The 27,198-nt window shown below is 43.2% G+C and overlaps 1 protein-coding gene across 2 annotated transcripts in view; it reads right to left on the reverse strand.

Moving 5' to 3' along the window:
• The window catches only part of OSBPL7 (oxysterol binding protein like 7), a 223,334-nt gene that overhangs the window by 65,032 nt on the left and 131,104 nt on the right, over positions 1 to 27,198 (reverse strand). For both annotated transcript variants that reach the window (XM_069237506.1, XM_069237507.1), the window contains 4 exons: positions 18,030 to 18,120; positions 14,530 to 14,777; positions 13,875 to 14,012; positions 3,993 to 4,056 (listed from right to left, as the gene is read on the reverse strand). In XM_069237506.1, the coding sequence (XP_069093607.1) occupies positions 3,993 to 4,056; positions 13,875 to 14,012; positions 14,530 to 14,777; positions 18,030 to 18,120 (541 nt within the window). The remainder of the gene's footprint in view (positions 1 to 3,992; positions 4,057 to 13,874; positions 14,013 to 14,529; positions 14,778 to 18,029; positions 18,121 to 27,198) is intronic.

Here is a 27,198-nt window from a genome sequence, read left to right on the forward strand (position 1 = left end):
ATAGGTCACTACCTATATATAGCTTCACAATGGTAACTCCGAATATGGCCATGTAACATGTCTATGATCATGGAATTGCCCCCTCTATGCCATCCTGGCATAGTTGGCACAATCCCATGATCCCAGTGGTCTGTAGCACAGACCCTGGTACTGCCAAACTGCCCTTCCTGGGGTTTCACTGCAGCTGCTGCTGATACCAACCCCTCAGACAGGCATCTGCCCTCCTGGGGTCCAGCCAGGCCTGGCCCAGGATGGCAGAACAAAGAACTTCCTCTGAGAGAGGGTGTGACACCCTCTCCCTTTCGAAAATGGTGTGAAGGCAGGGGAGGAGTAGCCTCCCCCAGCCTCTGGAAATGCTTTCTTGGGCACAGATGTGCCCAATTCTGCATAAGCCAGTCTACACCGGTTCAGGGACCCCTTAGCCCCTGCTCTGGTGCGAAACTGGACAAAGGAAAGGGGAGTGACCACTCCCCTGACCTGCACCTCCCCTGGGAGGTGTCCAGAGCTCCTCCAGTGTGCTCCAGACCTCTGCCATCTTGGAAACAGAGGTGCTGCTGGCACACTGGACTGCTCTGAGTGGCCAGTGCCACCAGGTGACGTCAGAGACTCCTGCTGATAGGCTCCTTCAGGTGTTAGTAGCCTATCCTCTCTCCTAGGTAGCCAAACCCTCTTTTCTGGCTATTTAGGGTCTCTGTCTCTGGGGAAACTTTAGATAACGAATGCATGAGCTCAGCCGAGTTCCTCTGCATCTCTCTCTTCACCTTCTGATAAGGAATCGACTGCTGACCGCTCTGGAAGCCTGCAAAACTGCAACATAGTAGCAAAGACGACTACTGCAACTCTGTAACGCTGATCCTGCCGCCTTCTCGACTGTTTTCCTGCTTGTGCATGCTGTCGGGCTAGTCTGCCTCCTCTCTGCACCAGAAGCTCCGAAGAAATCTCCCGTGGGTCGACGGAATCTTCCCCCTGCAACCGCAGGCACCAAAAAGCTGCATTACCGGTCCCTTGGGTCTCCTCTCAGCACGACGAGCGAGGTCCCTCGAATCGAGCGACTCTGTCCAAGTGACCACCACAGTCCAGTGACTCTTCAGCCCAAGTTTGGTGGAGGTAAGTCCTTGCCTCACCTCGCTGGGCTGCATTGCTGGGAACCGCGACTTTGCAGCTACTCCGGCCCCTGTGCACTTCCGGCGGAAATCCTTTGTGCACAGCCAAACCTGGGTCCACGGCACTCTAACCTGCATTGCACGACTTTCCAAGTTGGTCTCCGGCGACGTGGGACTCCTTTGTGCAACTTCGGCGAGCACCGTTTCACGCATCCTCGTAGTGCCTGTTTCTGCCACTTCTCTGGGTGCTACCTGCTTCAGTGAGGGCTCTTTGTCTTGCTCGACGTCCCCTCTCTCTTCAGGTCCAATTTGCGACCTCCTGGTCCCTCCTGGGCCCCGGCAGCGTCCAAAAACGCCAAACGCACGATTTGCGACTAGCAAGGCTTGTTGGCGTCCTTCCGGCGGGAAAACACTTCTGCACGACTCTCCAAGACGAGAGGGATCCGTCCACCAAAGGGGAAGTCTCTAGCCCTTTTCGTTCCTGCAGAAACCTCAGCTTCTTCTGTCCAGTAGAAGCTTCTTTGCACCCACAGCTGGCATTTCCTGGGCATCTGCCCATCTCCGACTTGCTTGTGACTTTTGGACTTGGTCCCCTTGTTCCACAGGTACCCTAGATTGGAAATCCACAGTTGTTGCATTGCTGGTTTGTGTCTTTCCTGCATTATTCCTCTAACACGACTTCTTTGTCTTTAGGGGAACTTTAGTGCACTTTGCACTCACTTTTCAGGGTCTTGGGGAGGGTTATATTTCTAACTCTCACTATTTTCTAATAGTCCCAGCGACCTTCTACAAGGTCACATAGGTTTGGGGTCCATTCGTGGTTCGCATTCCACTTTTGGAGTATATGGTTTGTGTTGCCCCTATCCCTATGTTTCCCCATTGCATCCTATTGTAACTATACATTGTTTGCACTGTTTTCTAAGACTATACTGCATATTTTTGCTATTGTGTATATATATCTTGTGTATATTTCCTATCCTCTCACTGAGGGTACACTCTAAGATACTTTGGCATATTGTCATAAAAATAAAGTACCTTTATTTTTAGTATAACTGTGTATTGTGTTTTCTTATGATATTGTGCATGTGACACTAAGTGGTACTGTAGTAGCTTCACACGTCTCCTAGTTCAGCCTAAGCTGCTCTGCTAAGCTACCATTATCTATCAGCCTAAGCTGCTAGACACCCTATACACTAATAAGGGATAACTGGGCCTGGTGCAAGGTGCAAGTACCCCTTGGTACTCACTACAAGCCAGTCCAGCCTCCTACAGACTGCAACTGCATTAGTGACTGCATCTATAAGATCGTAGCTGCAACTGCCAAGGTGACTGTGCCGGTATGGTCAAGAACTCAACTGGAGTGCTAACTGTGCCAGCCCAGTCCGGGGTGCAACTGCCATGGTGATGGTGTCAGACTGGTCTGAGCTGCAAATGTCACAGTGATTGTGTAGTCCCGTCCCAATCGGGGCTGCAATTGCTTTAGTGATCATGTCAGCCCGGTTGGCGCTGCAACTGCTGTGTTCACTGCGTTTGCCTCAGTGGGGCTGCAACTGTCTTTGAGAACGTATCACCCAGATTGGCAATGGATGCCCATACCTACTTCGGTGTCGGACAGCAGAGCAAATTGGGCTGCATCCATCTTACCAGGCAGACGGTGCTGCAGCAGCCAGGTTCGCACCTGCACTGAGGCATTGGTGCTGCCAATCAATGCTGAACTGAACCCAAGAAGCCACATGAGAAGAGGCATGGGCCACGGGGGACAGGCAGCCTACAGTCTTATATGGGAGCACAGGAGGGTCGCCCCAAAAATGTATGAAGCTGGTTTGAGCACTGTCACACACGCTTACAAATGTACAGAACACGTTGAGTCTGTTCCTGTCCAATTTTGTTGAAATAATGCCAAAGCAACATTAGCTTCGGATTTTAATCTTGCACTTCTTTAACCAGTGTTTAGTATTATGTATATAAAATGTAGTCTTTGTCAGACCTCATAGCAGTTAACAGTTTCCATGGATCCAGGGCCTATGCAAAGCATTCCTTCCAAAAGGAGGGAGCATTGTGGAATGACCAGGCCTCGGACAGGGAAGTCCATCTGCAATGAGGTCATGCCCTAAGTAGCTGTTCACCAAACCACACTTCCAGCTGCTGTGGAAACTACAAGCTGTTTCTTCAATGCAGGACATGGGTGGGGTAAAGGCGATAAAATCCATGGGTCCTCTTAAAGGACTTATTCTATGGAGTACAGTACTGTTATGGTATACAGTTATCCCCTTTTTAGGCCTTGAGTTGTAGATAGATTGTGCAAGCAGAGTAATATTGCTTTTTTTTTTGCATCCAAGGGTTGGCTGCTAGTTCTTGAGGGGCACATTGCTTCCAAGGTGGTTTCACGGAGCTGCCACTTATAGCCCATGGGTTATGTGGTTGGTGGGTCTGTGTTTTTTATGAGGTTGCCCAGGAGTGGCCACAAAATGGGTCAGTGATGGTGGTTTAGACACTCTTGCATGGAATTTTTAAAGCAGAGCTATTTTCAAATTCAAGGGCTAATTTTTATGGTTCATGCTTGTCTAATTTTTATATGCATTGTGATTCTGCTACAACAATGCTAAACTGAGGTTGAAATCTTGCATTTCTATAACCACTGCTCTTCTTTATAAAATAAATGTGAATAAATACAATGTGCATGGCAAGAAGTATGATCTCTCTTATTGTGCTCGGTGTTCAGAACTTGCTGGAAGCAGGGCCTAGACTACAGATATTCAGCATCCCCAGGTCCAGAGAATGCAATCACTGTGAGGAAAATAAATAGTCAAGAGTGCCTTCCTCAGACACCAGGGGCTCACATAGCTTATGATAGAGTGTGACACTGCCATTATTACAGAAGAACCTTACCTTGCCAGAAGACATAGTTGTCAGATTCAGCATGGCAGGCGGACACTGCAGGATGATGCGAGACCTGCAAGAAGGAAGTAGAGGTTAGCTGCTGCACATACCAGTCACCCTACTGCAGCACTGTGATAGCCAACATCCAGAAGAGAAAGGCACCCATATCAGGGAACAAAACCAGTGACAGTAGGAACAGCTATTAAGGAAAGAGTTGTCAGGGCCAGTGAGAAATGCACCAGGAGGAGCAGGATTGGAGTGTTTGGCCCTGAAGACTAGTTGTGAAGTGTAGGGAGACCAGTGACAGGTGTAGAGACTAGCAGGGAGACGAACATGCGGAACATGAGCCCGGCTACACAAACAGGGAGATTTTTCCTTCAACGAAAGATGCATCTGACCACACAATCATGTAGGGCAAGCGTGTTAGCCACTGACATGTCTTGGAATAGGTCACTGACTGCCTCAATCTCTCTCCAAAGTTCAGCAAAGGTTCACATTTAAGTCAGAACATTAAAACTTCAGCACTATTAACAGTGTTCAGAGAAGACTGACCCAGGCAGAGGAAAAGTGATCTCAGTCAAAACACCCCAGTCACTGGTGATACAATCCCGCTTCAACTACCGGCCAGTGATCCTCTCTTTGGATATCAGTCACTCCTTTCCCAGTAGCTGCTCTTCCCTTGTTGGTCAGTACCAGCTCTCTTCAGTCATTAATCACTGTCTGCTTTCAGTCACTGGCCAGTGGCTGTACATCAGTTTGTTTATTTTATTTGGAACAGACAAGACCTGGGCTAATGTTAGCATCTTGAATTTGTCCTTTACAAGAAAAGCAAGGATCGAAGATCCAAAAACAGCCTGTGCCCACCATCCTTTTTGGGCTCATGCCTATGACGGATGCATGTGAGTCATTTGATAAATCAGTGGCATGCATCCCAGCATATAGACAAATAACCATGCTAGTTTCCATCGCATGACCGCTTCAGTTTTTGGTGTTCAGTCTGTAAGATGCACTTTTCTGCATCCTGTTAATCATGGACCATCTCGGCAAAAGTATTTCAAAACCGAAGGGGGAGAGCAGGCAAGACCTCGCTCGCCATGTCCCAGAGTGTGTGGGTGCATATGCCTAGCAGGCAGACTGCATTCAAGGAGTTTAAAGCTCAACACACAGACAGAGATAACCCTATTACCAAGTCCATCAAAGTTTTTAGATTCTCCATCAGGACAACCCTAAGCAGTTGTAGTTCCAAAACCGCTGCTGACCTACATGTCACCACATCAAAATAGGCATTTTTCTCAGTCGGGGTTCCAAAGGGTTCTAAAGTAATTTCTAGCAAGGTATCACGAATACTAGCGGTTTGAAGGCCAAGATAAAGTCTATCATCAGTATAGTGAAGGAGCACCTCGCCAGCCTCTTTCTTATGATCCCTACCATGTGGGTCATTATGAATTTTCTGTACATCCGAGTCCAAGCCAAACACTGCCTAATGTGCTGAAGGCACCAGTGCAGGCACTCTCAGAACATTTCAGTCACACTGGCTGTGCCTTAGTGATCTCACAGCAAGATATTGGCTGAAATATAGCCAAACTAGACTCTGGATAGGAGACCGGCGTTTAGGTTGGATCAGAGACCAGCCCAGGTCTTAGGGCCGATGTGGCCCCGGGAAGGGAGTGGGAGTATGACCTGATGTCACAGGCTTAACGGGGGGAACTAGCACAATGGTCCCAGGGGTCTCATTTATAGCTCTGATGCTACTTAAATCAGCAGCTATGTCACGCATCTAGAGAACTGCAGAGGCCTTTGAATTTCATAAGTTTCCAATATATTCTCCTTTACATGTACCAACAATGAGAGTGACGGTGGTGCTGTGCTCACTGTTGTGACAATAAAACAAGCAATCCAAATAATAAATACACATATTCCGGGATATACATTATTTACACATGTTACAAGTTCAGGCACGATGGTTCCTGAACCTCTTGAATCAACCTACTGCATCCAATTAGCCCAAGTACCACAAACATTAATTTAAGGAAATCTGTCTAAAGCTTGAGATCACGGACAATCTCTTTCCTTTAGATCTTAGTCTTTGGAATGTCACCACACTGACAGCTGAGAACCATTAAACTTTGTTTAAAACCTGCTTCATAAGTTAGTATTTAACTTAGTTATTGCATACTGGAGTGATTGTCACTTACCTATGGGAGCATTATTAATACCTTCCCAAAGAATGACTACAATTCCAATTTAGTTTTTTGCGTGATTATAGCAGTTCTTACAAAAGTTAAGGACCTTATTATATCTACTCCTCCCACTTTTCAATCTGGCCAAATAAATACCCCATGCCCTCTGAAAGACTCCATGATATTACATGAAAGCCCCAGGCGCAGTTGTGCATCACCTGAATGTGCTTGAAAATTTACACTTGAAGCCCGCAGGATTCAACATCAAAGTATTATGTACGCCTGTGTGAGATCTTGTACCTTCTACACCTCCTTATCAGATGATGCCTTATCTCCCAAAAGGTACGATCTTTGAAGAATTATTGAAACCAACAGCAGGGAGTTACTAACACCCAGGTCACGAAAATCAGCTTTCTTTTGAAGGGATTTCATGTTCCTTGGTGTCTAAAGCGGCCACTAAATCCAACACACCCGCAGCACCCACACTTTGGGCCCAATTCACAAACTGCATTTTGTAATACTTTAGCAGTACTACATGCTGCAAAATGCAATTCACAAACCTATGCGCAGAGATCTCCACCTCTCATTTCCTCTTTATGCAGAGGTCTCCTATTTAGTAGTGAATGTAGGAGGACAAGAAGGAGTGGTGGCTGGAAAATAAGGACTATTTTTAAAGAGAGAGGGAGGAGTATGAAGGGGCAGGATAATACAAATAGTCCATCTATAAAAGAGTAAGACCATTGCTATTGCGAAGCTACACAACTAAAGTACAAACAGACAAAAGGTGCCAAAACATTAGTAAATGTACTCTGGCCCAGCCTTGGAGTAAGTAAAGTACCACACATGGCTACTCAGGGGTATTGCAACACACTCCCATAGAAAATAATGGAGTTAAGGGCATAATATAACACCCCATAGGAAATATTAAACACATGGAATTATTAAAAAACTTTGTAATTAAATCTATCTTTATATGTGCGTGCATGGGTACACATTTATGTGACTAGGTATATGGAGTGAATACGTATGTACATAATGTAGTTTAAAGTAATATATTAACAAATTTACAAATGCTCAAGATCAACTTCTAAACGGCTACAGGCTCCCGGGGAGGCGGGTGGGCGCATGTGAATCTGCAGCGACTAATGCCACGAACAGATGTACACTGGGTAAGTGACATTTTCCGTTCGATGGCATGTGTAGCTGCAGATACACATGCTGTGCATAGACTAGTAAGCAGTTATCTCCCCAAAAGCGATGGTTCAGCCTGTAGGAGTTGAAGTTGTTTGAAACAATGTTCGTAGTACTGCTTGACATACTGAGGCTTGTTGTGCCGTTAGCACATCTACACAGTAGTGTTTGGTAAATGTATGAGGCGTAGACCATGTAGCTGCCTTACATATTTCGTTCATTGGAATATTTCCCAGAAAGGCCATGGTAGCACCTTTCTTTCTAGTTGAGTGTGCCTTTGGTGTAATAGGCAGTTCTCTTTTTGTTTTAAGATAACAGGTTTGAATGCACTTAACTATCCATCTAGCAATGCCTTGTTTAGAAATTGAATTTCCTGTATGAGGTTTTTGGAAAGCAATAAATAATTGTTTTGTTTTTCGAATTAGTTTTGTTCTGTCAATGTAGTACATTAACGCTCTTTTGATGTCTAATGTATGTAATGCTCTTTCAGCTACAGAATCTGGCTGTGGGAAGAACACTGGTAATTCTACTGTTTGATTTAAGGGGAACGGTGATATGACTTTTGGTAAAAATTTAGGATTTGTCCGTAGAACTACTTTATGCTTGTGTATTTGAATAAATGGTTCTTGTATGGTAAATGCTTGAATCTCACTTACTCTTCTTAAAGATGTGATGGCAATTAAAAATGCAACTTTCCATGTTAAGTATTGCATTTCACAAGAGTGCATGGGCTCAAAAGGTGGACCCATGAGTCGTGTTAAGACAATGTTGAGGTTCCATGAAGGAACTGGTGGTGTTCTTGGTGGTATAATTCTCTTTAGGCCTTCCATAAATGCTTTTATGACTGGTATCCTAAATAGAGAAGTTGAGTGCGTAATTTGCAGGTAAGCTGAAATTGCTGTAAGATGTATCTTAATGGAAGAAAAAGCTAGCTTTGACTTTTGCAAATGTAGTAAGTATGTTACGATGTCTTTGGCAGATGCGTGTAAGGGTTTAATTTGATTATTATGGCAGTAATAAACAAATCTTTTCCACTTATTTGCATAGCAATGTCTAGTGGTAGGTTTCCTAGCTTGTTTTATGACCTCCATACATTCATGTGTAAGGTCTAAGTGTCCGAACTCTAGGACTTCAGGAGCCAAATTGCTAGATTCAGCGATGCTGGATTTGGATGTCTGATCTGTTGTTTGTGTTGCGTTAACAGATCTGGTCTGTTTGGTAGTTTGACATGAGGCACTACTGAGAGGTCTAGTAGTGTTGTGTACCAAGGTTGTCTTGCCCATGTTGGCGCTATTAGTATGAGTCGGAGTTTGTTTTGACTCAACTTGTTTACCAGATATGGAAGGAGTGGGAGAGGGGGAAAAGCGTAAGCAAATATCCCTGACCAACTCATCCATAACGCATTGCCCTGAGACTGATCTTGTGGGTACCTGGATGCCAAGTTTTGGCATTTTGCGTTTTCCTTTGTTGCAAATAGATCTATTTGTGGTGTTCCCCAATTCTGGAAGTAAGTGTTCAGTATTAGGGGGTGAATCTCCCATTCGTGGATCTGTTGGTGATCCCGAGAGAGATTGTCTGCTAACTGATTCTGAATTCCTGGAATAAATTGTGCTATTAGGCGAATGTGGTTGTGAATCGCCCAATGCCATATTCTCTGTGCCAGGAGACACAACTGTGTTGAGTGTGTCCCTCCCTGTTTGTTTAGGTAATACATCGTTGTCATGTTGTCTGTTTTGACAAGAATGTGTTTGTGGCTTATTATGGGTTGAAATGCTTTCAGCGCTAGAAATACTGCCAATAGTTCTAAGTGATTTATGTGAAACTGTTTTTGCTGAGTGTCCCATTGTCCTTGGATGCTGTGTTGATTGAGGTGTGCTCCCCACCCTATCATGGAGGCATCTGTCGTTATTACATATTGTGGCACTGGGTCTTGGAAAGGCCGCCCTTGGTTTAAATTTATACTGTTCCACCATTGAAGCGAGGTGTATGTTTGGCGGTCTACCAACACCAGATCTAGAAGATGACCCTGTGCCTGTGACCATTGTGATGCTAGGCACTGTTGTAAGGGCCGCATGTGCAACCTTGCATTTGGGACAATGGCTATGCATGAGGACATCATGCCTAGGAGTTTCATCACCATTTTGACTTGTATTTTTTGTTTTGGATACATGGCCTGTATTACATTGTGAAAAGCCTGAACCCTTTGTGGGCTTGGAGTGACAATCCCTTTTGCTGTGTTGATTGTCGCCCCCAAGTATTGCTGTGTTTGACACGGCAGGTGTGACTTTGTGTAGTTGATTGAGAAACCTAGTTTGTGGAGGGTTTCTATGACATACTTTGTGTGTTGTGAACACCGTTCTAGCGTGTTGGTTTTGATTAACTAATCGTCTAGGTACGGGAACACATGTATTTGCTGCCTTCTGATATGTGCAGCTACGACTGCCAGGCATTTTGTAAAAACTCTTGGCGCAGTTGTTATTCCGAATGGCAACACCTTGAATTGGTAATGTACCCCTTGGAATACAAACCTTAAGTACTTTCTGTGTGAAGGATGTATCGGTATATGGAAATATGCATCCTTCAGGTCTAGTGTTGTCATGTAGTCTTGTTGTTTGAGCAGTGGGATTACGTCCTGTAATGTCACCATGTGAAAGTGATCTCATTTGATGTAGGTATTTAATGTTCTGAGATCTAATATAGGTCTCAGACTCTTGTCTTTTTTGGGTATGAGAAAGTACAGAGAGTAAACTCCTGTTCCTTTCTGTTGGTTTGGTACTAATTCTATTGCTTCTTTCTGTAGCAATGCCTGAACTTCTAGTCCTAGAAGATCTATATGTTGTTTTGACATATTGTGTGTTTTCGGTGGGACATTTGGAGGGAATTTGAGAAATTCTATGCAATAACCATGCTGGATAATTGCCAGTACCCAAGTGTCTGTTGTTATCTCCTCCCAATGTTTGTAAAATTTGCTTAGTCTCCTTCCCCCAGAGGTGTTATGTGTTGGGGATGTGTAAATTGGAAGTCACTGCTTGTTTTGAGGAGTTTTGGGACTTTGGAACTTTCCTCTATTCTTTTGGAATTGTCCCCCTCTATATTGCCCCCGAAAATTTCCCCGCTGATATTGGCTTTGGTAAGTGGGCCATGCTTGTGAGGTTGTGGCCTCTGGAGGTTGACCCCGAAACCCTCCCCTAAATTGTGTTTTGCGAAATGTGCCTCTGCTCTGTGGGGAATAGAGAGCGCCCATGGCTTTTGCTGTATCAGTATCTTTTTTGAGTTTCTCAATAGCAGTGTCGACTCTGGCCCAAACAACTGCTGTTCATTAAAGGGCATATTCAGCACGGCTTGTTGAATCCTGACGTACGCAACCATGCGTGTCTCCTTATCGTTATTGCAGTATTTACTGTCCTTGCAGCCGTATCTGCTGCATCCATTGCTGACCGTATCTGATTATTGGAGATACTTTGTCCTTCTTCCACCACTTGTTGTGCCATTTTCTGGAACTCTTTGGGTAAGTGTTCTATGAAATGCTGCATTTCGTCCCAATGAGCTCTATCATATCTTGCCAAAAGTGCTTGTGAGTTGGCAATGCGCTATTGGTTTGCTGCTTGTGCTGCAACCCTTTTACCCGCAGCATCGAATTTGCGACTCTCCGTGTCTGGAGGTGGTGTGTCTCCCGAGGTATGAGAGTTTGCTCTTTTGCGAGCTGCCCCGACAACCACAGAGTCTGGTGTTAATTGCTGCGTAATATAAACAGGGTCTGTTGGCGGTGGCTTGTACTTCTTCTCCACCCTTGGAGTTATGGCTCTGCCTTTTACAGGATCCTGAAATATTTGTTTGGAATGTTTTAGCATTCCCGGAAGCATAGGTAAGCTTTGGTATTGGCTATGAGTGGAGGATAGTGTATTAAACAAAAATTCATCCTCAATTGGTTCTGCATGCAAGGTGACGTTATGAAAAGCAGCTGCCCTTGAGACCACCTGCGTGTAGGATGTACTGTCTTCAGGTGGCGACGGCCTTGCAGGATAACAGTCTGGGCTGTTATCTGATACAAGAGCATCATAAAGGTCCCATGCGTCGGGATCATCTTGACTCATTGCAGTATGAGTCGGGGATTGCATCAGTGGTGGAGTGGCTACCGGTGATGTGTGCACTGATGGTGGTGGAGTTGTTGGTCTTGCCACCTTTGCCTGTGGCTGCTTGTCCTTTTCTTGAAAGGCAAGTCTTCTTTTCATCTTAATTGGGGGAAGAGTGCTCATCTTCACTGTGTCCTTTTGAATGTGGAGCCTTCTTTGAGTGTAGTCTGGCTCTACTGATTCAAGTTCTTCTCCGAACTTATGTTTTTGCATCTGGGAGGACAATCCCTGTTCCTCTGTGTAGGAACCTGTTTTCGGTTCAGAGGCTGGATGTTTCGGAATCGAAACCTTTTCGGACGCCTTTTTGGGCTCTGAGGAAACCTTTATTTTCGGCGTCGTGGTGTCTCGGTGCCGACCCATTTCGGTGCCACTGTCTCGGTGCCGAGTCTGCTTGGAGCCGCTGTCTCGGGCCCGAGATTGCTGTGTGGCGGTATCTCGACCAGAGTCGGATGACTTCGCCCTTTTTCGGTGCCGATGATCGGTCACCTATTTTTCGGGTTAAGCCATGGCCTGTTGGCGGTGGCGTCCCCTGGGCTTTTGTTGTCTTCTCGTGAGTTTTATGTTTCAACGTCTTACTCACGGTTTTCGGCGTGTCTTCGGGATCGAGCTCGTCCGAGTCCGATTCCTGGATGAGAAGGTTTCTTCTTCCTCCTCTAAACGCCCTTGCCCTGTCGGCGCCGACGCCATCTGCAGTCTTCTTGCTCTTCGGTCTCTTAATGTCTTCCTCGACCGAAACGCTCGACAGGCTTCACAGGTATCCTCCTTGTGCTCTGGAGACAGACACAAGTTACAGACCAGATGTTGATCTGTATATGGATACTTGTTATGACATTTTGGGCAGAAGCGGAATGGGGTCCGTTCCATCAGCCTTGAAGAGACACGTAGCCGGGCCGACCAGGCCCCGACGGGGGATCGAAAAAACCCAGAAGGGCCACCGGAGGTCGTGTGTGTGTGTTTGTGTGTTTTTTTCTCGGGCAAAAGTTACACTAAACCAAAATGTATTTTATATTTAAAATGTAATTAATGTAGTTAAACTTAAAATGAAAATAACATTAAATTAATACCAAAACGCATACTTATACTAAACATTTAGTAGTTATTTAATATTTAATATAAATTAGATATTATTGCTTGTGAGAGTTTAATTTTGAGTAACACATTCTATTTACAAATCAAATGAATATATTGTAATTCATATATGATTTAAATATATATTTAATTTGTTGAAATAATGTGTAGTCAAGTTTTATTAGTTTCAGGTTCATACCAATTATTTTAAGGTTATTACATTTTTATTTCACATAAAAATATGTTTTACACTTAAAATGTAATAAGACGTATTATTTTTCCCTATACTTAACCAAAGGGAGAGCTCTTTTGTGTTAAAAGGTATTAGTAATACCTTTGCATTCGTAAAGCCTCGTATGTCTCTATCCCCTGAATTGGGGGTCTGGAGACATCCAAGTCAGCACTGAGGTATAAGTCTACACTTGAAAATGGTGGCAAAAATGTAGACTTACACCTAGGTGCAGCAGCGGATGTACAGATGAGTAAATCTACATATGTACATTTACCTTTGTGAATCCTGGTCTAACATGTCTATGTGTGCTAAAGAACAATTTCCATAGGCTAACCAGGCACAAACCAGATTCTCTCTCAAAATGTTGCTCAAATTGAGAAGTCTAACTAATAAGGCTTTTCTTATGAAATGAGGAATTCACAGCTAGCCAATAATTCACTTGTAACAGCAGAACTACCCAGACTTCACTTGGCTTATCAGATGCATCCCTCTCTGCCAGCCAGTGGTAGTGCTTGTTTTATGCTTTTTGGTCAGAACCTGATGTTAGAACTTGGTCTAAAATCAGTGTGCAATGAGCGGGATCCTGTGCCCTTCATCTATTGGTCTATCTCAGCTCTTTCCTGATTGAGTACCAGGTTATCAGTCAGTGGTTCATATCTACTCCAAAGAACCATCTTTCATTGACTTCCTTGTTTGTCCATGGGCCAGTGCCAGCTCTGCGTAGCTACTGGTCAGAAGCCTGTTCTGTGCAGGAATTGGTCACTGTGTTCTCTTGCCAGTGGTTAGCACTTACTCAGTTTGATCACTGTCCAGTGCCTGCCCTCTATGGCGATTCGTTAGTGTCTGTTAGGCTTAGCCATTAATCAGAGTCTTCTACGTGTGAACAATGGTCAGTGCCTGCTCTATGTGCTCAATAGTCAGTGACTGATTGGTTTCGTTAGTTTTCAGCCATTGCTTAATGGTAGTTTTGAATATTATCTCCAGAAGGCAAACATTTTCCAAAAATAAAACAATCCAGTTCATTGCTCACTGTCTGTTTTGTGTAATTATTGGTATCTGAATGCTGTCTGATACTACTGGTCTCTACCTGCTCACTGATGAAGCGGAAGCCTTTGTCTGGTCGGTCACTCTCATAGGTCTCTCCCAGGACAGGGTTAAAGGGCTTGCTTCCTGCCCGGTGGTAGGTTGAGGCATAGGCGGACACAGCAAAAGCAGCAATGCAGACCTTAGAGAGACAAGTGGGAAGGGAGAGCTGTAGTTAAATCATACAGTAATGATATGCTTTGACAAAATCCTATTATGTGAGCTGTGGCCTGGCCTGGGGCTTGTAAAAGTCTACAGAGTTACTGCTTAGCACATGAAGCAGCATGTAGCAGGGCTGTACTGTACGCTATAGTTGCTCAGAGTCTCAGGAGGTTTGGTCTGTTGGGTGTGGGCAGTTTATTACTCAGCATGTTCACGTGAGCATTCTGTCATATAAAACTGTCCTTGTGCGCTCAATCTCAGGGGTCCTGGGAATGGCTGCACTCACCATGTACTTGCAGAAGTGCTTAAACTATCTAGGGTAGTCAGGCATGGTTTCCTTATGGATTCACAGGCACCTGAGTTTTTGTGGGCAGAACACATGTGTACTTATCACAATGACCAATGGACATGGGATTGGCTGGGTACGATGTGGGCGTATTCACTATATACTCATAAAGGTGCTGGGATTGGCAGGAAGCAGAAGTGTGTGCACTTACCATGCGCTCACAAGGGTCCTGGGACTGGCTGGCCATGTCCAGCAGGGAACTGTACTCCAGCTCCTCGCAGAGCCTCTGCAGGGTGTTAAGTGGTTCGTTCAGCTGCACTGGCATTGACACCTTGGACAGGTCCTTCCCGATGTTATTGCGGAGAATGTTCCAGAGGCTGACATCACCGGAGTGCACACTGGGAGCTGGAAGGGAACTCCGGCGGGGGATGCCCACAGGGAGGGACACTGCTGTGGTGTCTATGGTAACATGACAGATCATCAGGAGCTACCTCCCTCTTCAGACCCATCCTTGGCCTCATATTGCACTCCTACTATCCTCCATCATGCATTCATTTTATCCTGACCAGCTATGTCATATCCTCCCCATAACTTCCAAATGATGGCCCTCGTGCACACTCATCCAGCCATCATTCTACTCGTCAACATGAAACCTCTATTCTCCTCATATCCATAATACTGTATAATAAATTGTATTGAGAAACACTTCACCATTAAAGAACACATTGGAATTAATACACAATGCAGCTGTAGGAGGCAAGAGTAGAAAATTGAAAAAGGAAGCACAACAGTGGGGTGGGTGACATCAAGTAGGATTCCTGACAGATGTCAAGCCACAGTGAAATAAAAGTCTATACTGCACAGTAATGAGGTAAAGTTATGACACCTCCCCACTACCCAAATGCTCATCAGAGGCCTTAGCAGTAAACTCTGGGGAAGAAAGATTTCTTGCACCAAACTAAAGGAGTGGAGGACATATTAGAAATTCAAAATTACACAATCTCAAGAAACCATTTGCTTTGAGCTTTCATTGTAATTTTCTATTGGAACTTGCATAATGTTCACTGATCTTCTGCAGTTTATTTGTTCTTATGTGATTGTCTTTGTAACTGTGCTTGCATAAACTGCTTATATTGCAGTATGAGCTTTTACTCATGTAAAGCGCACAGATGGCTAAGTGGGTCACACTTGCGCTAAAAACCACGAAAATAAAGCAGAGTGGTAATAGAAAATCTTTTAATTTCTGGAGGAAGTCATAAAACCTGGGAGAATCCACAGAAAGAATTTCCCCTCTCGTCACTGTTATTTGTGCAAACATCTGAAATTCTTTTAAGGCGTAAATGTGCGAAAGTCTCGGAACTTAAATGACCAGGAGGTATGTTACATGGCCTATCTATGCGAGATGGGGTGTTGGACAATCTATTACTTCTGGAAAAATAAAACCTCACAAAGATTTTGTTTTTATTTTCTGAATGGAGTTTAATTGTCAGTATTTGGGAGCAGAAATGGGAACCTCCTAAGCCTATATTTTTAGGGTGAGCTTAGCAGTGCGCAAGCAGTGCTTTTGTGACATGTTGATATGTATCTGGGATTTTAACCACGGCCACCGCATGCCCATCACTATCACGCGTTCATGGGCTTGCCTTTCAAAAATCTTTTGTTTTTGTTGGTAACTGCTTTAAGTTTGTCCCTACTTGGGGCGGTTTTATTACCACCTTGGACATCGCCCCGGTTACATGGATAATTGTACTTTTGTCAATAACTTTGACTGGGAATGAACTTTTTTCTCCCTCCCCCCTCCCTCCCTATCACCCCCCCTGCTCACGGCAGTCGTGGCGCTTTCAATCCGCTCGCTTATGTCAACTGTTTTATTTTTTATTTTCACTTTGTGTGGCAAAGAAAGGTCCAGTTAAGAATTTACAGTGCTAATAAATCTAACGCGAGCAAAGGCGAGACCCACTGTATTGCAAATGCTTGTTGTCCTAGTAACCTAATACTCCAGTCTTTGTTGTGGACTGTTCTCGGCTTTAAATTAAATCAGTCATGCTATGGGTTCAGATAGCAAGATGAGGGAAGGCAATTCATGTTCCTTACATCAGGGCTGTTAGAATCTTTACTGTCAAACAATAATCAAATTATTTCTGTGTGTCTATTTAAGTTGTTCCTTTCTCCAGAAGGTTTTCAGTTTTTTCTAGTCTAAAGTTATGCTGCACCTTTTATGTAACATGTGAGCATCCACCGTTTTAATCCACTGTGGACATAAAATGTTGTTTTCAAATTACAGCTGCCAAGTTGTTTAGAATGAAAAAGAAGTGAATCTAGAAAGAGGTCTGCTAGGACTAAGTTGCCCCAGAATCCATGTGGTCAATCCATACTGGAGAGCATAAGGCAAGGACAGCCAGGGAATGTTTTTGGAAAATAAGTATTTCCAGATTACAAATAAAATTTGTGTATTTAGCCAAGTCTTACATTAAAAAGTATATTAAACGTGTTCCTGAACACTGATTTTACTTCCTTAGGGAATTTATCTGGTGAGGGTGCGTGGAAATTTGCTAGCTGGATCATTTCACAGGACCTCCTCGATTTGTTTTTTTATTTCTAGGCTTAGCCACTGCGTTAAGGCACATTTTTTGCCAACTACTTCTGAAGAACCTTTTAGCTGCTTTTGGCAACACTGGGATTATGCTTAAAATTTTGTATATTTTAGAATCAAAGTATTAGTTCTGAGGTCTTCACTCTAGAGCATCTTATTTTACTTTCCAGTTTTATAGCAAAACCTTAAACTTACTAAATGCACAACTATAGTTTATTTCTCTGCTCTTGACTTCCATACTAGTGCCACATTCTTTTTGTCAACTAAACTTGCTGCTAATGTTTAACCAGAGCTGCTGCAACCTGAATACATTGGGTCCAGTGTGCACCATTTTAGAGTTTCAACCTTTTTCTTCTTCAGCATTTGCTTTTCAAATATATTGTTAACTATGGTTTAGGCTTCTGGTAGCAGCTGTGCCATCTCATGCAAATGAGGGCAATTTGTCCAGTTATTTTTAGCCTAGTTACTATAGGCAGTCGTAAATAATAAAATAAAAATAAATAATAATAATAAATCCCTTCCATTAAAACATGCAGGTAAATGCCAGGTAATAACAAGCATTTGCAATGTAATGGGTCTCGCGTCTGCTCGTGTAAGAGCTATTAGCATTGTAAATTCCTAACTGGACTTTTCTTGACACGCAAACTGAAAATATAAAACAGTTGACATAAGTGAGCCGATCAATGCGCCGCCATGAGCGTGAAGAGACAGACAAAAAGGTAAAAGAAGTTCACTCGCAGTCAAAGTTATTGACAAAAGTACAATTATCCATGTAACAGGGTTGATGGCCAAGGCAGTAACAAAACCGCCTCAAGGAGGGACAAACGTAAAGCATTTTACAATGACAACAAAGGATTTATGAAAGGCAAACCCACAAACAAGTGATAGTGATGGGCGTGAGGTGGGCATGGTTAAAATCCCAGATACATACCAACACGTCAGAAAAGCAGCGCTTGCGTGCTGCTATGCTCGACCTAAAAATGGGATAAAATGTTACTTTTTAAGAATTACTTTTTTGTGACAGCCTACCAATGTGAAAAAGAACATTGCAGCCTGCATTCCCCATTCCCTCTATGCAGACATCTGTTTCATCTAGACTCTCCACTCACATTACAAACCTTTCTGTGTTAGTGTCGTGGCTACTGTGACCGGTCCGTCTCCCGATAGGCTGTGGGCAGCCTCACTTATACATGATTCATCATCAGAAACCTATGAAAGAGGGGCAAAACAAAAACAAAAAAGAGGCGATTTAAAGAAAAGGTAAAGCTATGAGTAGAGCTGGACAATGAAGCGGTAAGGGAGGGAGCAACGCATCTCATAACATGTGGAACTCAAAATGCCAATATGATCCACAACTCACCAGAAATGCTTCACCCAGGGTCTTTTGTTGCAGTTAGATTTTGTCTTTTGGAATAGCATGCTCATATGGAAGAGAGCTCGACAATCACCTTCAAAAGGATGCTTTCATGTTGGGCTCTGTGACTTCACAGTGTCCATAAAGCACCCTTCCTAACATCAAACTCTAAAGGAACCAATTGTTTTTAGGGAAATGTATGCATTATGCAAATACATTTAGTTCCCGAACCTTGTAGAGAATTGACAGAGTTACCAATATTAGGAAGCAAAGTTTGGGCATTCGAAGTTTAAGTTGCTCACTTTCAAAGATCTATGCTTGCTTGAAGCGTTTTAGACAATATCCTATTGTGGGCAATATTCCACTAACATGGAGGGGGAAGCAGTGATTCACTTTCAGTACTCCTGGATGGCTCATTTACATGGGGTGCCCAATGGACTGAAATTAGACACAGGCGAAGGTTGTAAATAGGTTTTGCAATGGCTTCTAAACACTCCCACCATCTGTGAACTAAAATAAGAATTGCAATTAAGCCACCATGCACCAGACCATACATTGCCCTGCACTATTTTCGAGGTTTCACAGTCCCTTCGGGCTTATCAACCTGAATCTTGATGTACCATGTACCGGCTATATGATATGATGACAGGTGACATAACACTAAAAACACACAACCTTTTCAGCACAGAGCTCCACCGCTCACAAGAGCGGATGATGATGCCCCCTGCTTCACACCCCACCCTCCACGAGGACAAAATGGATTCTGGCTCAGAAGGAGGGTACAAGAGCCACTGATTTTCCATGCATATACCTCTCCGAGGTCCAGATGTCAAATCTTCATCTCCCAAAACTTCTGAGGTGCAGGGACTATTTGACAGGGGCGTCTGTGACTTGCCAAAGCTTAACAGGCAGTCAAAGGTTCAGCCTTCCGGCAAGTCTCCTCCACAATTTTTCACAGTCTTGAGGGTAAAACCTCAGGAGGCCTAGGGCTAAAGGACAGAACACCTGCCTTTTGTCTAGTTGGACAACTTTAGCAACACAAAAGGATGATGGACGGAGTGCTGAACAATGCAAACACTCACCCCCAGTCACAGATCTGGGTTTAATCCACCGTTCCTTTGCTTACCATGCCACCCCAGTTTGGACTCAACCATATGCAAATCAGTCTTGACCCTGTTCCTCATGGGAACAGTCCAGTCCAGTCTAGTTGGGAACAGAAGTCCTAAGCATGGCTTGGAAAAGCAGTGCTGCCCAACCCAGCTTATTTTTGTGGCCTGTCATTTGCTGCCCTCCACTGGACTCAACAATCTACAAGCTCTATATGTAAACAACACAGCTTAGAAGTGGGTTGCTCCTGAAGGGCCTCCCCGGGTAGCAGCTCTTCAAACCAAGCTATTAAGCACCTAGAAGTTGGCAGCAGCTGACTGTAGTTACATATGTACAGGCTTTTTTTCCTGCACCTATGATCTGGAGACTACACACTGCAAACCCCCCTCCTCCCACCCCCCTCAAATGTAATCTAGCCACTTTCCCCAGAACTGGAGTACATGCCGTCCCTTGAATACATATAGTGACCCTCCTAGTCACATGTAAGTGACCAGAAAACCTTGTGCAGAAAAGCTGGTGTCCCTATGGGACAATATAAGTGTTATCTGGGCTGATCCTTACCCACTCAATAAACTAAGTAAACAAATAGGCATATCAAGCTAAAGGGAATATATCTGTATTGATACTATTAACTTGTAACAGCAAACCATGTTGTGCCGTAACTGTTATGTAGAAGTAAGCATACTGGACTGCCGTACATACCATCCAGGTTGCAGTCTGCACGATCTGCATTATGAGATCTACGGTCACCATGCAGAAGGATATTGCAAGATGGCAATGGTTGCGATGATATGATCTATGCTCTACCTGATGCCTCTAATTTTCTAGTATCAACCTGATGCCTCTAATTTTCATGGGCATAAAACAGTACCCTGAATAAAATACCAATCATTTTTGAGTCATTGTTTGATCATTCAAGATGCGGCTTTTGAATTTCAACCAGAAGCCTTTGAGAAGACTTCCAAAAATCTTGGATATGTGGGAGAAAAGCCAATGGAAAGTTCACAGCCCAGCACTTATTGGCGACAATCAGCATGGTCTTGCATAATGAAGGTTTGTTAATGGTAATGTAACAGTTTTCTCCCTCATAATCATGGTGCATGTTGCAAGATGCCCCACAGGAATCAGCCTGAAGTTTTAGAGGTATCCCGAGCTGATATAGCAATGATTGCTTCTCAGTAAACTAGTTTTTGGCATTAAAAGCCTCATAAGGCTATTAAGAACCCAATGTTTCATTTTCAAGATTTAATACCTAGGTGAAAACAAGATCATGCACACACCACCGACAAGCTGGATTCCATGCCCAATTATCTCTGTTCACTTATCATTGTCAACCTTTCCTCAAACCTGAATATCAATACATAATAGTGCATCTAGAACAACATACTTTTCTAATGAACATACCTGCCAACACATAGATTATATTACCTACCCTCAAAGCATCAGTTCTGGACATGTACTGCTGTAGATTCATATACCTTGCATACTCGTGCTACCTAGTGTTGGGTCCAGATGTGTGCAAGTTGTTTTTCTTCTAAGAAGTCTTCAAGTCATGAGGTAGAGCAGCGACTCCTCTTGGTGATAATGCACATGGGCATCGACTGCACTGTTAGATTGTTTTCCCGCAGGCAGGTGAGAACGGAGTGTAAAGTAAATGCAGGTAAAGAGATGTCCATGCATATGATAAGGTAAAGGAACTGCAATGGCCATAGGTGTCTGGGGAGGAGGGTGGGTGCATGTGAATCTAAAGCACTATAGCCAAGAACAGATACTTACAGGGTAAGTAATATAATCCATTCAAGGCATGTGTGGCTGTAGATACACATGCTTAGCATAGACTGTAAAGCAATGCCCTTCAAAAGCGGTGGCTAAACTGTGGGTGTTCCAGTTGTTTGGGAAAGTGTCCGTAGCACTGCCTGACCTACATTAGCTTGTTGGCGTTCTAGAACATCCACACAATAATGCTTAGTAAAAGTGTATGGTGCACACCATGTAGGTACTTTACATATATCTGCTATAGGGATATTGCCCAGGAAAGCCACTGAAGCCCCTATTTTCTTGAGTACAGTGTGCCCTTGACAGTGCCGGATTACCAAATAGGCAAAGTAGGCGCCTGCCTACGGACACAAATCCTTTTAGGGGCCCGCAACTACGGATCAAATTAATATTGATTAGATCTTGAAAGAAAATTACAATCAAGCTTTCGTAAAAGGTTTCTGAAAGATAGAAAAAAATTAATCTCAAAGAAATGAAAACTTTACATTAAAGACTCTTTATAGAAAATACTGTATTATTGTAACGTACCCATTAACAACTTAAAGTACATACACCATAGACATCAGACTCACATAACAGTTTGTCTCTTAAAAGCTCATCTTCTGTCAGCTTGTAAAACAATTTAGAGCAAACTACGTACGTGTACTTTTTAGTCCTATGTAAGAAAATTGGTTTTTTGAAATTATTGGTAGGTACAATTAAAAACATATTAGGAGATAATTTGAGCAGAGGTCCCTGAAATTTCAACTGCCTAGAGGCCTCCAAAGGGTTTAATCCGGCACTAGCCCTTGGGGGTGTTGGTAAAGTCCTTTTGGCTTTAACATACCATGTCTGGATGCATCTAACTATCCACCTGGCAATGCCTGATTTGGACATGGGCTTTCCTTTGTGAGGGGGGCTAAAAAGCAACAAAAAGTTGTTTGGTTAAGCTAAAGTCCTTAGTTCTGTCACTGTAGGACACACAAGCTCTCGTAACATCTTATGTTTTGAGAGCCCTTTCCGCAACTGATTCTGCGTGATGAAAGAATACAGGTAACTCCACTGACTGATTAAGGTGGAAATGGGAGACCACCTTTGGAAGAAATTTTGAGTTTGTGTAAAGTGCTACCCTATCCTTGTGTAGCTGGAAGAAAGGTTCTTCTAAGGTCAGTACCTGGAGCTCAGTGACATGTCTGATGGCAATCAAAAAGGTGACCTTCCAAGACAGAGTACTGGAGGGAGCAATTATGTAGTGGTTCAAATGGTGGATCCAAGAGTATTGTTAGAACAATGTTAAGATTCCATGTAGGTGCTGGTGGAACCTGCAGTGGAATCACTCTTTTAAGACCTTCCATAAAGGCCTTGATGACTGGTATCTTAAACAAAGACAGGTGTTGTCTATTTTGCAGATAGGCAGCCAGCCACTGCAGCCAGATGTCAGCGTATGGATGTGAATGCAAGGCCAGAGAGCTGTAGATGCAGCAAGTAACAAACAATGTTTTGAACTGTAACATTAAATGGATTGATACTCTTATTATGACAGTAACAGCAAATATATTCCATTTAGCAGGATAGCATGCTCTAGTGGTAGGCTTGCAAGCTTAATTAAGTCAGATGGAAGACTAAGACAACTGAATTCTATGATCTCAGGAGACAAATTGCTAGGTTGAGTTCATTGGGACTTGGGTGCCTGAAACAGGGTTGTCAGACCCATATGGGACGCATGAGTATGAGTGTAAGAGATGTTTTCCTGAGCTTCTGAACCAGAAACATAGGAAGAGGAGGAAGAGTCAGCAGGGATGTAGAATTCCTATCACCGGACACCAGGAACATATTGTTTGGGGGTCAAGGGCAACAAGTTTTCATGTTTATTTTGTCCCTGGGACAAGTAGGCCCAACCCCCTGCAGCACAACCGCTTCGCCTGCCAATTGAGAAGGGAATTGTCTGCAGTTGAGGTAATAAGTTTGTCCATAATGTTAATGCTGTTTGAACTTTTATTTATGGTTCATTAATTAAAAGCCTTCATTATTAGGGTGAGTGCTGTAAATAAACGTTTTAAGTTCACACTGCACTACAGACAGTGGTTCCAGTAAAAAAAAAGAAAAAAAAAAAAAAAAAAAGAAGGGGTACACACTTCTTTGAAATGTTTTTAACAATAAGAGGCTAAGTATAATGCTCCCAGATTTCTCTCTGACTAGATGCAAATGTCTGCAGCAGCTTGTAAGCAAGAGTGATGATTCTTTGCTTTCAAAATACAATGTTCAGAAAAAAAAGCAAGTAGGAAAAAAAACATTTCAGTACTATGACATTTTAGGTGCTATTCCTTTGAAGCGTTATTAAGTAAAATGTGTTGAGGCATGCTAGTATTTCCCAAAAATATTCCTAATGGAAAATCAGTGTAACCAGCACTGGCAAAGCCAACCGATCCAACATTTTTTGTGAGTCTTTTGGTTTTGTCAATGCGTGTCTTGTTTTGACATGGCTTTTGTGACGCTTTAGCTGCCAGGCCCTTACAATCGTAACAAACACTGACAAAAAGAAAAAAATGGTTTTGGTCTCAAAAAGCACACATTGCCACCAGTGGCATTGTGGAGGAGACTCCCCTGCTCAGGCAGAAACAAAAAGACGTCCGATCCAGCAAGACAATCTCTGGTGAAGTCGAAGGTGATGGAAATGTAAGCTCCGAAAGGTGAGGGCCAAAGGGCTGCTGAGAAAACTAGCCGATGCGACAAGCGTTAGTTTTCAGAAAGTCGCTAAGCAAGATGGGATACGCATTTGAAAACAACACCGACAAGAGTAAGGGTGAAGCGCAAGCCGAAAGAAGCGCAAATCGGTCAACCCAGAGCTCCAGCACACACGTCAGAGCCCGACAGTGGAAAGAAAACAGTCTGTCAATGGAGTCTATGCCCGTGCGCATTATCACCAAGAGGAGGAGCCACTGTACCTTGTGACTCCTTCTTTAAAGAAAAACAATTTGTACACATCTGGATCCAACACTAGATGGCAGGAGTATGCAATTTATGTGTATCTACAGACACACAAGCCTCTAAAAGATTCAATATACACTATAGCCTTGGAAAAAAGCTCTGGGAGGACTGGCTGGCTTTCTGCGATACTACACCAATGTGCCTGGATTAAAGACTGTCATTTTAAGACTGCTTGTTATCAAGTCTGGATCAAAACTTTACACTGGATTGATCTCTCAAAATTGTGACCGGATTACACTTTCCACAAAGATTAGTATTCGTTCATGTACTAATGAATTTAAGGAACACAATTATTGTAGCAAAATGGACTGTATTCCAAAAAGGAGGGAGTGAGAAGATATATAGTATTTGCTCACCTTCCCTGACATCTGAATGTTGAAGACCAACAGGAGAGGACCCCTATTGTGCTAAGCCTCTCTTACTTGCCCAAGGGTATGACTGTGATTATTGCACATCAAGCAGGACCACTGTATAAGCAACACAATGCAAGTCTTCATCCTTATTGTTTTAACTTCTGTATATACTCTGCATGTACTGAGTTGATATGCAAGTGTTAGTCTTAAAATTAGCCAAGATATCGAGTATACTGCACACCTCATGTATATACTATGATTTGCGCTCATTCTCCTTACTTTGTGCATCCTATTTATAGTTACATGATGGTAAGGAGGCAGGCAGACCTTGTAGTCAAACTCTGTTAACGTAGAGGTTTAAAGACAATCACCCATAAGGTTATCAAGGTATTAGTTCACACAGTAAGAGGACACGTTTTAGTCTACCTTAACACCTCACTTACTTCTTCAAAGGTCTCATCCCGGTTGTGAATCTATTTAATTTCTCCCCCCTCCCTCCCGGCATCATATGGCCATCAGAGCTTCCGCCACTAATGTAAGAAATTGTATAGAAGGGGTCAAGAGTACACTGTCAACACCTGTGTCAGGACAATTCGTAGCCACATCTGGTCTGTTTGGCATAGGAGCACACGAAGGCTCACTCACAGGGTTTGTAGTTCAGGTTCAACTAATGGTCTCTATCGGGAGTAGCAGATATAAGCACAGCTTCAAGCAAAATTATTTTATGCTTCATATAATGCACCGAGTTGTTGAAGATCTAAATTATGAAAAGAATCTTGTGATACTTATGTCTGCTTCTACACTGTGGTGCAGATTAAATTTTCTTTCACACATGAACTTCTAAGGCTCGTAATGGAAACAGATGTTCAAGAGTGGGAAGAAAAGCATACCAAAGAGCAGAGTATAAACCACAGGCCTGGGCAACTATGGCAAGAAAGAGGAAGGGTCCTGACCATTTATGGAAGGGGAATGAAGATGAGAAAGAATGAGGACTCTTATCCAAATGAAAAAATAGCCTAAGTCAGGCAATACAAATGGAAAGCTGGAGTTCTAAACTTCTTCAAGCAAGGATGCCAAAATGCTGGTCAGGTGGTCCCCAGTAATAAATCAGAAGAATAAAAACTATCCTAAAATTTGAAATGGTAATGACTGAGGAAAACGATATACCAAATGACTGAGGTATACTCTGATACAGGAGAAGAATGCACAACTGTTGTTGATTGGTACATAGGGCCTCTTACTGAGCGAGGAATCTGTGAATACGTTTTTTTTTGTTGTGTTTTTTTAAAAAAGTTTTTGTGTTCGTGTCAAGATAATGGACTGCCTAAGCAGATTCTAGCTGGGGGTGCCAGTTTATGTTTCAACACCTTGTTCTCCCCCTTTGCATACCTGATTTGATATGGGGCATGATGGGCATTTTGGGGCTATTCTGTTTACCAGTTCCAGCCTACAACTACGACAGCACATAGTTTGAGAAAGTGGGAAACAAAGTCCCCCCCCCCGTACTTGTACAATGCGGGGGTAGTAGCAGAATGCTCATCCCTCCACTCTTGAGAGAGGCAGAAGGAAATTTTAACCACTCTCCCCTTAGACAAGACGGGTGTGTAGAAAATACTCATGTGCTTGGACACCACACAGCCATTATCTGCCAAATGTTTTTTGTTATTTTAAAGTTCCGCCTCTGAGGAAGGCTGGGTGGTGGGGATATGAAGGCCTTTGTTTCATTTTGATCTCTTCCTGGCATATCACACCAATGGGTGCCCCACTGAGTGTTGTATTTTTCAAGGCATGTGATGTACCCATCGTATATGTGGCTCTATAATTTCCATTATTTAGGAGTATGTATAATTTTTTTGTCCTGAAATCACAAACATTTTACACTGTACGCAGCACTAGTACCCACAGCGGACAGATCAATTTTCCCTTCTATCTCTTAAGTTGCTGAACAAAAACGTATTAACCCAAAAATAGATGCCAACTGAAGAAGAGGCTAAAATCTGGTGGGCTTTCTTCCAGTGCTTTCAGAATTCTGACTGGAGGAAGACTGCCATGGGAAAATGCATATTAGTAATAAACCCAAATCTGCAAAGGCAACAAAACTTATTATGGGTGAAAAGATGTGAATTCTCACAGAATGTGGCTTCAAACAGGACTACAAAGGCCCAACTGCATCTTTGCAGTAGATGTCAGCGAAGACATCCTGGAAATTATTTTTATGATCTTAATCCTACACACACCCCTACTGACAAAGCTGTTCTCAAAAGAAAGAAGACAACTGAGCCAATTCACAAATTGATGACTAAGTAATTTGTAATATTTTTTTCTGGTGGTGACAAATTGCTTGAGAAAGTGGAAATGAAAGGAATGATGAAGAAGGGAAAAGCACAAGTTTTTTTTACAGCTCAATCGGTGCCCGAGACACAGACCAATGGGCCTTTCACATATGCCATCATGACCTAAAGGTCTGCTTTTCAACGATTTACATAAGGTACACAGCTTTACTCCTAAAGAAACACCAAACCAATTACAGGATATCAATCACAGATCCAGAAGAGCTGGATCATGCTATATTTTCTAGATGCCTGTAAATTAATGGAATTTATTTACACAGTCAGCAGTCATCCAAAATATAAGGCATGGTTCTATCTCGCCTTGACCTATGTAGGGCACCTCTGATACAGAATGCAAGGCGACTGTCTCCTTGAACCACCGCTGCTTTTCCTGACTGCT

This window comes from Pleurodeles waltl, chromosome 6, assembly GCF_031143425.1.
Source record: "Pleurodeles waltl isolate 20211129_DDA chromosome 6, aPleWal1.hap1.20221129, whole genome shotgun sequence".
Taxonomy (NCBI): Eukaryota; Metazoa; Chordata; class Amphibia; order Caudata; family Salamandridae; genus Pleurodeles; species Pleurodeles waltl.